The following is a 15,811-nucleotide window of genomic DNA, read 5'->3' as shown; positions in this document are numbered from 1 at the left end:
GAAGCTTGGAACTAGGGTGAGGTGGGGGAAGGGAAAATGAGGAAACTGTTGAAGTCCACATTGATGCCCAGATCCTGCATTGAACCCCTTGTTTGTTGGAGAACCTCAACACCAAGACCCCTTCCAAATCCAGAAACACAAATTCCCTGTTTTCTCCACAGAGCAAGCAAATAAATATCTTCCACACAGGGAACAGGGCTCAGCTCAAGCTTATTCAATGAGATGCTAGCTGATTTACAACCAAACTGCACATGCCCACCTTCATCTCATATCTTAATACTTTTGAACAGAAGATCAATCTGATTTAGAATTAACAATTGGTTATCAACAACATCAACCCTCATTCTGTGTCAATGTAGACCAAACATGGTCCTAGACTACTAACCAGCTTAAAATTTCCATCAATTCTATCTGCTTCCATTAATACTAAATTATATTTTGAAAACATGTCATTCCTCAACATTCTAAATTCCAAAGAATACAATCTTAGTTTGTCTAGTCTTTACTTGTCATTTGACCTCTGGATGCAGACTATCCTCCTATACTGCACTCCAAGGTCAGATTCCACCCCCCTCTTTGTACCCCAATTCTGGTCTAAGGTTGTAGCTAAAAGTAAGTTTCTACTCTGTTGTATTCTCATTCTGCAAAAGACAACATCCCATTCATTTCTGATTAGTGGCTGTTCCTATTCATTGCAGTTTCATGGTCTATGTATCCGAAGCTCTCAAGTCTCTGGTCCTCCTTTCACCATTTAGAAAGTCCATAATCCTCTCTTTTTAGGATCCAAAGTGGATAATCTCAATTTGCTAACTTGAATTTCCTTTGTTAGTTTTGCCTGTTATTCTACCTCTAGTATTGTGCTTCCATCTATACTGCAGGACTCACCCACAGATCCTTGAAGAACACTATTAATCACATTCTGACAATTTCAGTACCTGCCCATTATCCCTGCTTCAGATGTGATGCACCATTTTAATATCCAGCAGATGTGGATATAAAGATCTAAAAACTGCAAGTCTAAAGAGACATTTGTTTCAGTGGTATACTGCCAGTCACCTTGTAAATACTGCCAGCTTCTCTACGTACAGTGACACAAGGATCCTGTGAACTAGAGTAAGAAGGGACGATGGCAGTCAACAACAATAACTTTCAGTAATTTTTATTGTGAATTTGTACTCTAAAGAACACCAAGAATGCAGCTTAGAACTGGATGACTTGGCCCTGGAAAAAAAAAGTAAAGATCAAAGGTTAGCAAATATATTATCTAGTAAGCAGCAACCCTGTCAGTAGTCACATCAGTCGGCATCCTCCAAATGTCTCATTTGAGGGGCACTGCCTTTTTGTGAGGTTGTTAGAAAGCTGGATCATCATATTTGACTTGCTACATATTTAGTTAGTGCATCTGTTATAAGCATTAAACTAACAACTCTAGCACACAGCAAGTACAGAGTAAAGCTCCACCTACTCAAAATGTAAGTAAGGTTCCCTCACACTGTTTCATAAGCCCCCACAACAATCAGAACCCTCTTGCTCCATAGGTTTTTCAGGATCCAGCCTGTTTTGAGTCTGATCTTAACTCCCCCACCCTTCGTGGTGAAACACAGCTGCAACACACCACCAAAGTCTCAGAACAAAATTATAAGCATAATCTTTAGGAAGCAACGTTGCTGAACAAAGAATGAATCTAGCTTGGAATCCACATGCAACATATAAACATGCACCTACCACCCCATAGGTGCATGGTGCAGTTTAGCCACAACACTGCACCTTCAGTAGAATGTTACCAACTGTCTGATGCTGTCCACCCAATCCACAGAAGGACTCAGGCACACTTACCTTCCTCTTCTTGTCTCCTCCCAGCTCAAAGTGTTTGCATCGCTTGATAGCCAGCATTCTCTTTGATCGACAGTTAGGCTCCACACATTCCAGTCTCAGCACAATCTTCTTTGTGGTCTTAGCCTGCAAACACAAGGGATAGAAATTACCATGCAAACCCTGGCTGCTCTCAACACTCCTAACATAATAAGGTCACATGTACATACACACACTATGGAACCTCAACACCATGAGGCAAGTTTTAAAAATATGGAGAAAGGAAATACAGTTCCACATTATTGGTGGAATGTGACAGCATTGGAGAGGGTGCAGAGGAGAGTTATCATGTTGCCTGGACTGAAGAGTTCAGTTTTTCTGAAGAGCAGAGGAGATTGACGTGGGACATGATTGAGATGTATAACACTATGAGGGGCATAGATAGGGTAACGGGAAAAAAGTTTTCTCCTTGGTGGAAGGATCAATGATCAGGGTGTAGATTTAAGTTAAGGGGAGGTTTAGAGGAGATATTAGAAAAAAATCTTTCCATTCAGAGGGTGGTGGGAATCTGGAACTCACTGCCTGTAAGAATGGTAGAGGTAGAAACCCTCATAACCTTCCACAAGTATTTAGATGTATATCTTGGCATCACAAGTGCACAAGACTATTGACCAAGTGCTGGAAAATGGGATTAGCAGAGCAAGGAGGTTGTTTTTGACCAGAACGGACACGATGGGCCATAGTGCCTTTTTCTGGGCTGTCGACTTTTATGATTTTACAACCAGCGAAATGTCTTATAGATTAAAATGGGCCAGTGTCACAATAATCTTAACAGAATCTCTGACGTAGACAAAGCTATTTTGGACAGCATTATTAATGGATGCAAAAACCACCTTTGTGAACATTGTGCTTTTCAAAATTCTGGACACAAAGAAGAACTGTTTTAAAAAAAAACAAAGGTAATGGCATATTCTGAAAAGTGTGTACCTTCAGCAGGTTTGTGAAACAACTGTCTGAACAAGGAGTAACTGAAGTTTAGAGGTTGAAAACAAACTGCAGCCAAGTGGTTGCATACAGATACAAATTTAGTTCACTGATTGGTTAATGAACTAGTGACCAGTTATCAATGAGAAAGCAGTTTTGCTCATCAACAATCATGTGATCAGTTCTCAGCTAACTGAATAGGTTGGGGCTAGAAACAAGTTACAGAGAAGTGTTCAGATCTTCACCAGGTTTCAATTCTCTGCATTCAGAACCCACTTTAAAAATTGAATAAAATCAGTTTGTTTTCTTCAGCAGTTGCTGTTATTTGTCATTTACAACTGATAACTTTTTACAAGTGAACAAGTCACCCTATGCCTCTTGCAGACCAGTAGAAAATTTGGGGAAAAAATTAGAAGGCCAAGAAGAAACCTTCTGATTAGCAAGAACAAACTTAACAGAACTTGAATATAAGATATAGCTTTCCATCCATCCATGTCTTTCTTCCTTGACTACATCTTTGTCCTTAAAAGAGTATTTGTAAAGGAATTTCAAATGAGTTTCAAATGTTCAAGATATATGTTGACAGTTTATATTTCTTAGAATAGCAATTCTTCTAAAGTACAGAAATCCGGTCCGTGCTTCCTGTCAACTAGAGTTTGAAAATCAGATAGATTGGGGAATTTTTGTATACTTAGTTTAAAATCATTAATTTATGATGAGTCTGCATATGGTGGGGTTCAGCTTCCTGTAAACTGTCCCATTGAGATGGTACCATAGTGGAGATGCCACTGGACTGTAATCCAGAAACGTGGGACAATTTTTTGAAGATGTGGATTTGTATTCCACGATAGTAGATGTTGAAACTTGAATTCAATAAAATCTAGAATTAAAAGCTAGCCCAATGGTGACCATTCAATCATTGTTGATTGTCATAAAAACCCATCTGGTTCACTGATGTTGTTTAGGGAAGGAAATCCACCATCCTTACCTGGTGTGGCATATATGTATCTCTAAACCCTGGATGAATTTAACAAAAAACTGGAACCAATAAAGAGTGAGCACAGGATCAAGGCCACAAGCAATAGGAACAGGAATACACCATTTGTCCCCTCACATCTACTCTGCCATTCACACGCTCATGGCTGATACAATAGTCTTCACCTCCACTTTTCTGCCTTTTGTCCATAACCCGATTCTCCTACTGATCAAGACACTATCTAATTCAACCTTAAATATAGACAAGGACTCTGCCACAAGCCCTCTGCGGCAAGGAGTTCCAAAGACACTCAACCCTCAGAGTAAATGTCTCCCCACGTTGCTCTTAAATTTACACCTCTGTATTCTGAGATGATATCCTTTGGTCCTATTCTCCCATCAGGGAAAACATTCTCTCAGCATTTATCCTGTCAGGCCCCTGAAGACTCCGAACAAGGTCTAAGGGTCATCAAGGTCTTGACTCACGTCAAAGACTTATCAGGTGTCATCGTACCCCATTATCAATGTAGTGTACCAGAAATGAGGTGGTTTTTGGTCCTGGAAGAATGAAAAATGAACTTCAGATAGAGATGGACAAAGGGACAACGTCACCTGATGTCAAAGCCATTAGCCAAGAGTGGTTACACAGGTGAATATCACAGCATTGATGGCCAGTCCCAAAATAAGAAATATTAGCAGGTCAGGAAGGGGAAAGATGGCATATCACCTCCTTGGCGGAAGACCATGAGTACCCTCACATCAGCCCAAGGGAAGAGCCAAGTGTTAGTACCAAGACTACCATAGATCGCCAGGGAAGGACATCGGATCACTAAGACATGGGAGAACACAACTCTACTCCTCCATTCTCCAGAATAGCTCTGGGATCACTGAAGAGTTATCGTCTGTCACAGGTTTTACATTTGCTTTCTCTGCTAATTAAATAAGTACCATATCTAAACTGCTGCTTCTCAAAACAGCCATTACAAAATTGCAATTATTTGATTATTTTAGGTAACCATGATCACAAATGCCCTAAAATCAACAGAAAGCAAGGTTTGAGGCAGCACAGGATGGAAGTGGGAGCAAAGCAGATAAGCCTTGGGCTTAGCAAGAAAGCCTGAAAGATTTAGCATGGTGGCTATGCAAACTGGACAAAGTGAAAAGGAGTCATCAAAGGGGTACATTCAACCGTACTCGACTAACTGACAACCAGGAAAACTGAAGAAATGACTCAAGGCAGGTGAATGTGGAATGTCTAGCTTAAGGGTGCATGAGCTACTATATAGGGAAAATGTAGTGGAGGCTGATGTGATGACACTATATTCCCACATTATGATTGCACAAGTTAAAATATAAGTCCTTCCCAGTACATTTTAACAGAACCCAATATATATATAGAGCTGCTGTACATGGCCAGTTTAAATCTAATAGTTCTTCAGGACCACGCACCAACCATACCATGACAGAAGGCTAACTGTCCACTGAAACCGTATAGATAGACAACACTTTATCTGAAATGGCGAAATCTGAAAAGCTCCGAAATCTGAAGGCTTATTCGTGAAGTTTTTTTCTCATTAACAAGGTTGTTCGGCACACAAACAGTTAACCCAAACTCCACACCCACTCAATGTGTGTCAATCAGATGCAACATGGGAGAGTGTGGCGGAGGACCAGCAGGCCTCAATTCTGTTTCAGGGTCCGTTTTACTCACAGTGAGTTTGCTGTTCGGTAAGATTTTTAAAAATTTCACCACCAAACTGTCACTTATTCTAAAATTCAAAAAATTCTGATTTCTGAAAACCAGCTAGTCCTGAGCATGTCGGATAAAGGATTGCGCGCTTGTACAGAACATAAATATAACAAGCCAGTATCTGCACCAACTCAAGACCACAAAGCAGACTGCAATAGTGAAACACGCTCACCAAACCAGTCGAAGTCTTAGTAAGAACATACGGCCTAGGTAACCCTGACCAGTCTAACAAGAAAACAAAACGCTTCTATTGCAGCTTTTAAGTCCTCAAGCTGCATTAAAACATTTTAAAGTTAATGAAGCCTTTCAAAATGGAGTTATGGCTAAATGCATGAGTTGCAGAAGCTGGCATGGGCGGAATATGTTTTAACAATGCTAGTTAAAGTGATGTATTTGAAGAATGAATATTGGCCAGGACTGGTACGAGCTGAGACCCCTCTTCTCGGAATTATCATGGTATCTTGCACATCCAGCCAAGAATGTAAACAAAGCCCCAGTTTAACATACATCTCACCTGACAGGGCACCACAAAAGCAATCAGTCCAAAGAAACCCACTCTTACCTTTTTTCGAAATATAGGCTTTGTCTGTCCACCATAACCACTCTGCTTCCTGTCATAACGCCTCTTACCTGTAGGAAGATATGTCATGAGTTCCTGTCTGAACATTATACTCAGCTAAGTCCACAGGGACAGGATAATGTCAGGATATTCCAACAAATTTAATCGCAGATCATGCAAAGTTTCAACACAATCAACTCCCGTTCACTGAGCAGTCTATCCACATACCAGAGAGGTTTGTCACAGTCCTGAAGACTGCACTATAAATTCTCTTTCTGTCTGCAGTGCCAAACTCTAAAGTAGACAGCAAAGAGATCTACCATGCTGGCCAGCCATTCTCTGGGCGATCACGGACACTATTGTGAAGGCAGAAGGTGGCTTGGGGGCTAGAGTTTACGATAGATGGAGATGGAGCCCAGAGAAGAGAAAAGCAATCATGCATTCAAAGAGATGGATAACAATAAGCTGAGGAGAAAGAAAAACTGGTAATTAGAGCCATAATTGAGTGAAAATCTGTTGTGCATGCTGAAGGCAGCCAGTGTCATTACAGGGTCTGGGATGTGGGGAGGGGTAAAAGACATGGAAGGAGGTACTCCAGCCCTAAAGTTGTTGAACTCCATATTGAGGCATGAAGGGTGTAGGCTTCTCAAGTGGAAAATCAGCTGCTGTTGTTCATACTTGTACTGAACCTCACTGGAGCAATGCAGCAGACAGAAATGTTAACCAGGGAACATGGTGATGTGTTAAAGTGGCAGACAACCAAAAGCTCAGGGTCATTTTTGCTGACAGAATGTGAGTGTTCTGTAAAGCGGTCGCACAGTCTGCATTTCGTTTCCCCAATGTAGAGGTAACCACATTGTGAGCACCAAATACAAGTAGGCTAGATTGAGTGAAGTTAATTAAATTGCTGCTTCATCTGGAAGGTGTCTGGAGCCTAGGATAGGGAGGACAGCGGAAGTAAACAGGCAGGTGTTACACCTTCTGCTATTGCAAGGTACCATGACAGTGTGGAAAGGTGTTGGAAGTACATCAGGTGTCCCAGAGAGAATATTCCCTGAGAATGCTGAAAAGGAAATGCAGGGGAATGTGCGCCTTGGGGTGGCAGAAATGGTGGCGATTTGTAACCATCAGTTCTGAAGAAGGGTCACTGGACCCAAAATGTTAACTCTATTTTTTCTCCACAGATGCTGCCAGACCTGCTGAGTTTCTATAGCCAATTCTATTTTTCTTTGCAACTTCTCTAATTTTTTCTCACAACTGAAATCTCTCATCTCTGGAACTATTCTCAATTCTTCTGCACCATCTCCAGTACCTTCATCCTTCCTAGTGTGCGATCCAAACTATATATAATACTCCAGCTGAGATCTAACCAGTATCTTACACAAGTTCATCATAACATTCCTGTACTCTTTTATTCTATCTGTGTAGGCTAGAACACCATGTACTTTATTAATAGTCCTGCCACCTTTAATAATTTATGTACACATACATCTAGATCTTTTTGTTCTTGTACTCTTTAGAATAAAACCCTTGTTTTATACAGTCTCTTCATTGTACTTAAGTGCATCACCTTGCTTCTTCATGGTGAACTTTTTTTCTGAAACGTCAAATCACTTGTTCCTCGGATACTGCCTGATCTGCTGTGCTTTTTCCAAGTGCCAAGCTTCATCAACTCAAACTTCATTTGTGATCTATCTGACCACAACCAACATCATTCCCACCAGTGACTTACCCTGTGCATACAAGGAATCCTTTCCTTTCTTGTACTGGGTAACCTTATGAGGCTGGTGCCTGCGACATTTCTTGCAGTACGTCCTCCGGGTTTTTGGTACGTTGACCTGCAGAGAAATGGAGTGAAGAAAACAAAATGGGATTCTGATTGAGACGTACCAATATAATATTACATCAAGCTCTAAAGTCATGTATCTCAAGCTTGCTCAAGGTGCTTGAGCGGATCTGTAACTCAACACTCAGGCCCTACTGAACAGGAAGATGTTAGTCTAAATTAGCCCTATCTTCCTCCATGAAAATGATTCTTTCCAGACCCTGGCCCAACAGCCCTTTTTGACAGCCCAGGTTCCTAGGACAATCGACCAGACAGAATGGAAAATCATTATGAGCCAACACAGCAGGCTTGTCTGAAAAATGGTTGGCCACAAGTCTATGATTCAGATGCAAGCCACGTAGATTTGAATGGACATGGTAGACAACAGGTTTATCCATTTCCCGGCTCTCTTTGAGACCAAGATTATGAATCCATTAAGCACCCATCATTTTCCTCCATTCACTGGCTCACCTGACCAAAACTCCCCTTATGGTCCAGAGTCCTAAACTCACATCTTATTCATCTTCTGCCCTATCACTCCCAATGCTCTGTTTGAGCTCATTTAGTACACAAAGGCCCACCTCTGCTCTCTCTTATTAACACTAAATTACTGTATATCCCAATTCCCTTCCCGGTCTCCATAACACTGGTACTTTAACAATTGTCTGCCCCCCCTTGGGTACTTACCTCCCGTCTCCAAAGCTGTCATTACCTTTCCATAAGAAAAACAAAAACCCTCTCCTCAAGTTGTAAAATGCCTTCAAAGCCCGTATCAACTTTTCCACAACTCCGTGCTTAAACTTCTCCAATCTAGTTCCTGCCTTCTCATGGCATTAAAATTGGCTTTTAAAATCACAAATGAAATGCTATATGACTGTGACAAAATTAAACTAGCCTCTTGATTCTTCTTAAGTTGTCTGCACTCTTTGGCACAACTGGCCACACCACCTTCCTCCAATGCCTCATCATAGGTCCTCGCTGGATCAAACTGGAGTAGAAGTGGGTTAATTAGGATTATTCTAAATATGGAAGGATTGTCTGATAAGAAAAAGCTATACTGTGGAAAAGGATATGGAAGATATAGACTGTAGGGAAATAGATGGTGACATCTTGCAAAATGTCCATATTACAGAGGAGGAAGTGCAGGATTTTTTGAAATGGATAAACCCCCAGGACCTGATCAGGTGTACCCTAGAACTCTGTGGAAAGCTAGAGAAGTAATTGCTGGGCTTCTTGCTGAGATATTTTATCATCAATAGTCACAGGTGAGGTGCCGGAAGACTAGAGGTTGGCTAACGTGGTGCCACTGTTTAAGAAGGGTGGTAAGGACAAGCCAGGAACTATAGACCAGTGAGCCTGATGTCTGTGGTGGGCAAGTATTTGGAGGGAATCCTGAGGGACAGGATCTACATGTATTTGGAAAGGCAAGGACTGATTCGGGATAGTCAACATGACTTTGTGCATGGGAAATCATGTCTCACAAACCTGATTGAGTTTTTTGAGGAAGTAACAAAGAGGATTAATGAGGGCAGAGCAGTAGATGTGATCTATATGGACTTCAGTAAGGCGTTCGACAAGGTTCCCCATGGGAGTCTGATTAGCAAGGTTAGATCTCACGGAATACAGGGAGAACTAGCCATTTGGATACAGAATTGGCTCAAAGGTAGAAGACAGAGGGTGGTGGTGGAGGGTTGTTGTTCAGACTGGAGACCTGTGACCGGTGGAGTGCCACAAGGATCGGTGCTGGGTCCTCTACTTTTTGTCATTTTCATAAATGATTTGGATGTGAGCATAAGAGGTATAGTTAGTAAGTTTGCAGATGACACCAAATTTGGAGGTGTAGTGGACAGTGAAGAGGATTACCTCAGATTACAACAGGATCTGCACCAGATGAGCCATTGGGCAGAAAAGTGGCAGATGGAGTTTAATTCAGATAAATGCGAGGTGCTGCATTTTGGGAAAGCAAATCTTAGCAGGACTTATACACTTAATGGTAAGGTCCTAGGGAGTGTTGCTGAACAAAGAGACTTTGGAGTGCAGGTTCATAGCTCCTTGAAAGTGGAGTCGCAGGTAGATAGGATAGTGAAGGCAGCGTTTGGTATGCTTTCCTTTATTGGTCAGAGTATTGAGTACAGGAGTTGGGAGGTCATGTTGCGGCTGTACAGGACATTGGTTAGGCCACTGTTGGAATATTGCATGCAACCCCGGTCTCTTTCCTATCGGAACAATGTTGTGAAACTTGAAAGGGTTCAGAAAAAGATTTACAAGGATAATTGGAGGATTTGAGCTATAGGGAGAGGCTGAGGCTGTTTTCCCTGGAGCGTCGGAGGCTGAGGGATGACTTATAGAGGTTTACAAAATTATGAGGGGTATGGATAGGATAAATAGACAAAGTCTTTTCTCTGGGGTTGGGGAGTCCAGAACTAGAGGGCATAGGTTTAGGGTGAGAGGAGAAAGATATAAAAGAGACCTACGGGGCAACTTTTTCATAGAGAGGGTTGTATGTGTACGGAATGAGCTGCCAGAGGAAGGACAGGCTGGTACAACTGCAACATTTAAGAGGCATTTGGATAGGTATATGAATACGAAGGGTTTGGAGGGATACGGGCCAGGTGCTGGCAGGTGGGACTAGATTTGGTTAGGATATCTGGTCAGCATGGACGGGTTGGACCGAAGGGTCTGTTTCCATGCTGTACATCTCTATGACTCTATAAACAAGTTGAGATTCTATTCACTAGAGTTAAGAAGAATGAGAGATGATCTCATTGAAACATACAGGTTCCTTAAGGGGCTTGGCAGGGTAAATGCTGAGAGGATGTTCCCTCATGGGAGAGTCTAGGACCAAAAGACAGTCTCAGAATGAAGGGTCACCAATTTAAGACTGAAATTATGAGGAATTTTTTTTATTCACAGCATGGAGTGTCTTTACAACTCCTTGCAACAAAGAGCTGTGGGGCAGAATTGATAAGTACATTGAAGGTTGAGATAGATAGATCAGTAGGGGTATCTATGGACATGGGAAAAGCAGGAAAATGGAAGTATGGAGTGCCAGATCAGCCATGATCCTAATGAATGGCAGGGCAGACTCATGGAGCCGAACAGCCTACTGCTGTTCCTATTCAGCCTTTTGAGCCTGCTGTGCCCTTCAAGAAAATCATCTGAGACTAACATCTGCCAGTTCCAATCTTATAAACACAGTCACCTTCTCCCCACTCTGATATTGCTACCTGTGGCCCAAATGATCTGTTGATGACTTACTTCTATTGCTACATGCTGCACCTCAGGCAATCTCACAAGGCATGGTGGTGCAGGTTAGAATAGCCTGCTCCTGTCTCAGTCCTATTCACTGTCTGTCCTCGCTGCCTTGCATTAGGTCCCAGTTAAATAGAGACATGATTTAAAGACCAGTACTTTTTCAAATCTTCCACTGTTTTTGGTCTTTAATAAAGCTTCTTCCCCACTGTTATCAGACTTTTGAACAGACCTCTTAAATGTTAATGCTGATCTCTCTCTCTCTGTACCTTCAGCATCTGTAACACCGTATTCTGTTCTGCTACCTGAAGCAATTTTTATGATACTATGCACCCGGGTAGAGCACGCAACATTTTTCAGTCTCAGTACATGTGACAACAATAAATCAAGTTAAATATCTGTAAATTCCCTCCAACTCCTGCTGCTTGAGCATGTCTCTGTAATTGTTGCACCATGTCTTCAGGTGCATCTGCCCAGTATCTACAAGCCCACTATAGATCTCCCACCTTATTTTCCCCTCTGAAAGCTGCCTGTTTGAATGCTGCTGTCACAGTGCCACATGTAACTCATTGTCACACTGCGTCTGATAACAATGCCACTTTTGGAGGGGGGGAGAAAGAGGGCGGATTCTGGACAAGGCGCTACATTAATGCAAGTTGTTGTTATATTCCTTTCTCTTGGGGGACTTGCTGGAGGGCAGCTCCCTTGGCACCTCCCGGCTGCTGTCGAATCGCCTTCCAGCCGGGGTAGCCCTCCCCCAACCACCATCTCACTGCAGTCCCGCGGCCCTCCCTCTCGGGGATTCAGCCTCAGATACGGCTGTCGACCCCTCAGCTCGGCTCGATTCCCCCGCCAGCTGGTCTGCCACACGCGGGAGGCGAGCTTGCACTGCTTCGCGAAGCCGGTGTGACAGCTACCGAAGGCGGATGGCGGCTGATTGTCCCTAGGCCTCAGGCTCCGTCAGCTCCTTCACTCACCATCTTGTCGTCTCGGTCCCGGGCAGAGAGAAAAAGGAGGGCGCGCTGACGTCACCGCGCAGTGCTTATAGAGCGCGGCGCATGCTGGGATTCTGGCGGACCGAGGCTATGTGTTCGGAGGACCTCAGTGTTGCGGGTAGTCAACGGACCCAATGAGCAGGGGACATGAATTGAACAGTAACTGCAAAATAGGGTGAACAGACTAATAATGAGTCCGAGAGAATATGCAGCTTGACATTTCGGAATCGAATGCCAACCCTATTATCATGGAGTCATAGAAATGTACAGCATGGAAACAGACCCTTTTGTCCAACCAGTCCATGTCAGATATCCCACCCCAATCTGGTCCCACCTGCCAGCACCAGGCCCATATCCCTCCAAACCCTTCCTATTCATATATCCATCCAAATGCCTCTTAAATGTTACAGTTGTACCAGCCTCCACCACATCCTCTGGCAGCTCATTCCATACACGTACAACCCTCTGTGTGAAAAAGTTGCCCCTTAGGTCTCTTTTATATCTTTCCCCTCTCACCCTAAACCTATGCCCTCTAGTTCTGGACTCCCCAACCGCAGGGAAAAGACTTTGTCTATTTATCTTATCCAGGCCCCTCATAATTTTTATAAACCTCCATAAGGTCACCCCTCAGCTTCTGACACTGCAGGGAAAACAGCCCCAGCCTGTTCAGCCTCTCCCTGTAGCTCAGATCCTCCAACCCTGGCAACATCCTTGGAAATCTTTTCTGAACCCTTTTAAGTTTCACAACATCTTTCCGATTGGAAGGAAAGCAGAAGTGCACGCAATATTCCAACAGTGGCCTAACCAATTGTCTTTTAGAATCATAGAGTTTTACAATATGGAAGGAGGCCATTCAACCCATCGTGTCAATACTGGTTCCCAAAAGAAGTACCCAGCTAGTCCCATGATCTAGCACTAACTCCATAGCCCTTTAAACTCATCACATTCAAATATGTATCTAGCTCTCTGTTGAAACCTCATATGAATCTGCCTGCATCACTTTCCAAAACCTCACAACCCTTTAAGAATTTTGTCCTCATCAAACTCCTAGATCACTTGCTGACATTTCCAAAACTGTGACCCCCTAGTTTTTGACATAGACCTAATGCAAACAGAATTTCCTCCTTTGCCCTGTCAAAATTGTTCACAATTAAGGTCACCTCTTAAACTCCTATGCTCCAAGGAGAGTAAGCTCAATTTCATAGACTAGAATCTTTACAGTGTGAAAACAGGCCATTTGGTCCAACAAGTCCACACCAACCCTCCGAAGAGTAATCCACCCAGATCCATTCCCCTACTACTCTACATTTACCCTGACTAGTGCCCCAACCCACATATCCCTGAACAACATGGGTGTGGCCAATTCACCAAATCTACACATCTTTGGATTACGGGAGGAAACCGGAGCACCCAGAGGAAACAGGCATGGAGACGGGGAGAATTTGCAAACTCCACATAGACAGGTACCCCAGGCCGGAATTGGTGCTGTGAGGCAACAGTGCTAAACACTGAGCCACCGTGCCACCCAAATTTCTTGAATCTTTCCTTGTATCTAAATACCTTCATTCCTAGTATCATTATAGTAAATAGTATTTGCCCTTTCTCCAGGGCTTTACCATCCTTCCATCTATAATGTGCTTACAACTGAACACAGTACTCCAGATGTGATCTGACCAATGATTTGTAGAGGTGTGGCATCAAATCCTTGCTTTCATACTCTATGCCTCTTTTTGTAAACCTAATGATCCTTCTTAACAATTGCCTGGAAAATTTCTGTCAATGGCTCCACAATTTATTTTTTTACCTGTCTCAGCAATTCAGGATGCATTCCGCTGGGGCCTGGCAACCTTTTACCTGGAGTGTTGCCAGCCTTTTTAGCACCTCTTCTTTATCTATCACTGTACTCCTCAGCTACTCAACACCCGAGTTTTCAACTAGGCAATTGTCTCACGCATCAAGCAAGAAATTCTTAAACATTAATTGATTTGGTATTAAAAGTGGAAAGATTTTTTTTTTGTCTCCTAACATTTCCCAAATCTAGAACGACTGTTAGTTGATAAACTGAATTATTTACCTCCAAATGTTGACTTACTTAATTCCTAACAGGCCTAAGCAAGAACTTTGGTACTGAAATAAAGTATTAGTGCCCCATTTGGGGGAAAGGACACCTGAAGAATGTCCAGCCAGTACTGGATCTATGAGTAGGAGTGTCTTGGTCTCTAACCCTTACATAATAATAATCAGGGGGCTGTGTCTGGATGCTTTGGACCAAAGGCTTTTTGTATAAAAGTTCCCAGAACTCCCAAGTCCTGCTCCAGCCCTGAGATCACTCAAACAACAGTGTGTTTACAGATTACATTACAGTGTGGAAACAGGCCCTTCGGCCCAACAAGTCCACAGCGACCCGCCGAAGCGAAACCCACCCATACCCCTACATTTACCCCTTATCTAACACTACGGGCAATTTTAGTATGGCCAATTCACCTGACCCTGCACATCTTTGGACTGTGGGAGGAAACCAGAGCACCCGGAGGAAACCCACGCAGACACGGGGAGAACGTGCAAACTCCACACAGTCAGTCGCCTGAGGCGGGAAATACAGCCTCAGGCGTGTTATACAGCCAAATTTTCCAAATCCACTCACAAGCCTTGGACTCCATCTCTAGAATAAGCTTAGGGATCACACACTCTACCCTGCAATTCATATATTCATGTCAACATGAACCGTGGTAAGCTCCAAACTCAATAAAAAGGCATGGTGCACTGACAAACTTAGCGGTTCAGCCCAATCACGGCTGCAGGTCCAACTGATGGGTGCGCTGGGGCAGTCTTAAAGTGGGTGTGGAGGATGGGGGACTGTTATAAATGTTGGATCTTCAGAATACTTTCACAAGATCTCACGTGGAAAGTGAAACTGAGTGGAAAATTGCACATTTCAGAATTATGAGCTAACACGTTTGCATGGAAAACTGTCATGTGTTCTTATTTTCAGAAACAGTGAGGAAACGGGGGACAATGAACAGCAAGGCAGAAGGTGGAACATTAAGGAAGCTACCAGAAAAGCATGCCCACTCCTGGATTTTTTTATTACGTTTGAGTCTAAAAACCAAGGCAGCTATGTTAAACCTATACTGACTCAGCTCATGGCGTAAGCAAATATTGACACAGCAGCTGAGGACAGATTGACAAGACATGAGAGTGAGGGAGGAAATTGACTCAATGGTATGAAGGATCAGGGACAAAAGTAATGTGGAGGAACTGGAGAATCAATGATGAGACATGGAAACATAGAAATGGAAGCAAGAATAGGCCATTTGGCCTTTCGAGTCTGTTCCACTTTTCATTATGATCATGCCTGATTATCCAACTCAGTATCCTATTCCTGATTTCTCCTCAGACACTTTAATGGCTTTAGCCCTGGGAACCATATCTAAGTCCTTCTTAAAACATTCAATGTTTTGGCCTTAGCTGCTTTTCTGACAGAGAGTTCCAGATGTTCACCATTTCTCATCTCAGACACACTCCCGAACTCACTGGAAATGTTCTTCCTGTGTTTATATAATGCTCAGTGAACCTTTGAGGAGCTTCATTCTTCCATCTCGAAGCCCATTACAAGCTGGAGGAACAACACCTTCTTTTCCACTTAGGACACTTAAGGC

At 43.0% G+C, this 15,811-nt stretch overlaps 1 protein-coding gene across 1 annotated transcript; it reads right to left on the bottom strand.

Moving 5' to 3' along the window:
- Positions 1–1,143: 1,143 nt before the first annotated feature.
- rpl36a (ribosomal protein L36A) lies at positions 1,144–12,204 on the bottom strand. Its single transcript, XM_043704299.1, has 5 exons — positions 12,135–12,204; positions 7,813–7,918; positions 6,084–6,151; positions 1,837–1,959; positions 1,144–1,221 (listed from the first exon to the last, which is right to left on the bottom strand). Exons 1-5 carry the CDS (start codon positions 12,135–12,137, stop codon positions 1,201–1,203), a joined length of 321 nt encoding a protein of 106 aa, XP_043560234.1. The 5' UTR covers positions 12,138–12,204; the 3' UTR covers positions 1,144–1,200.
- Positions 12,205–15,811: the final 3,607 nt, after the last annotated feature.

Source organism: Chiloscyllium plagiosum, chromosome 15 (assembly GCF_004010195.1).
Source record: "Chiloscyllium plagiosum isolate BGI_BamShark_2017 chromosome 15, ASM401019v2, whole genome shotgun sequence".
NCBI lineage: Eukaryota > Metazoa > Chordata > Chondrichthyes > Orectolobiformes > Hemiscylliidae > Chiloscyllium > Chiloscyllium plagiosum.
This window is presented reverse-complemented; position numbering and strand designations above follow the sequence as displayed.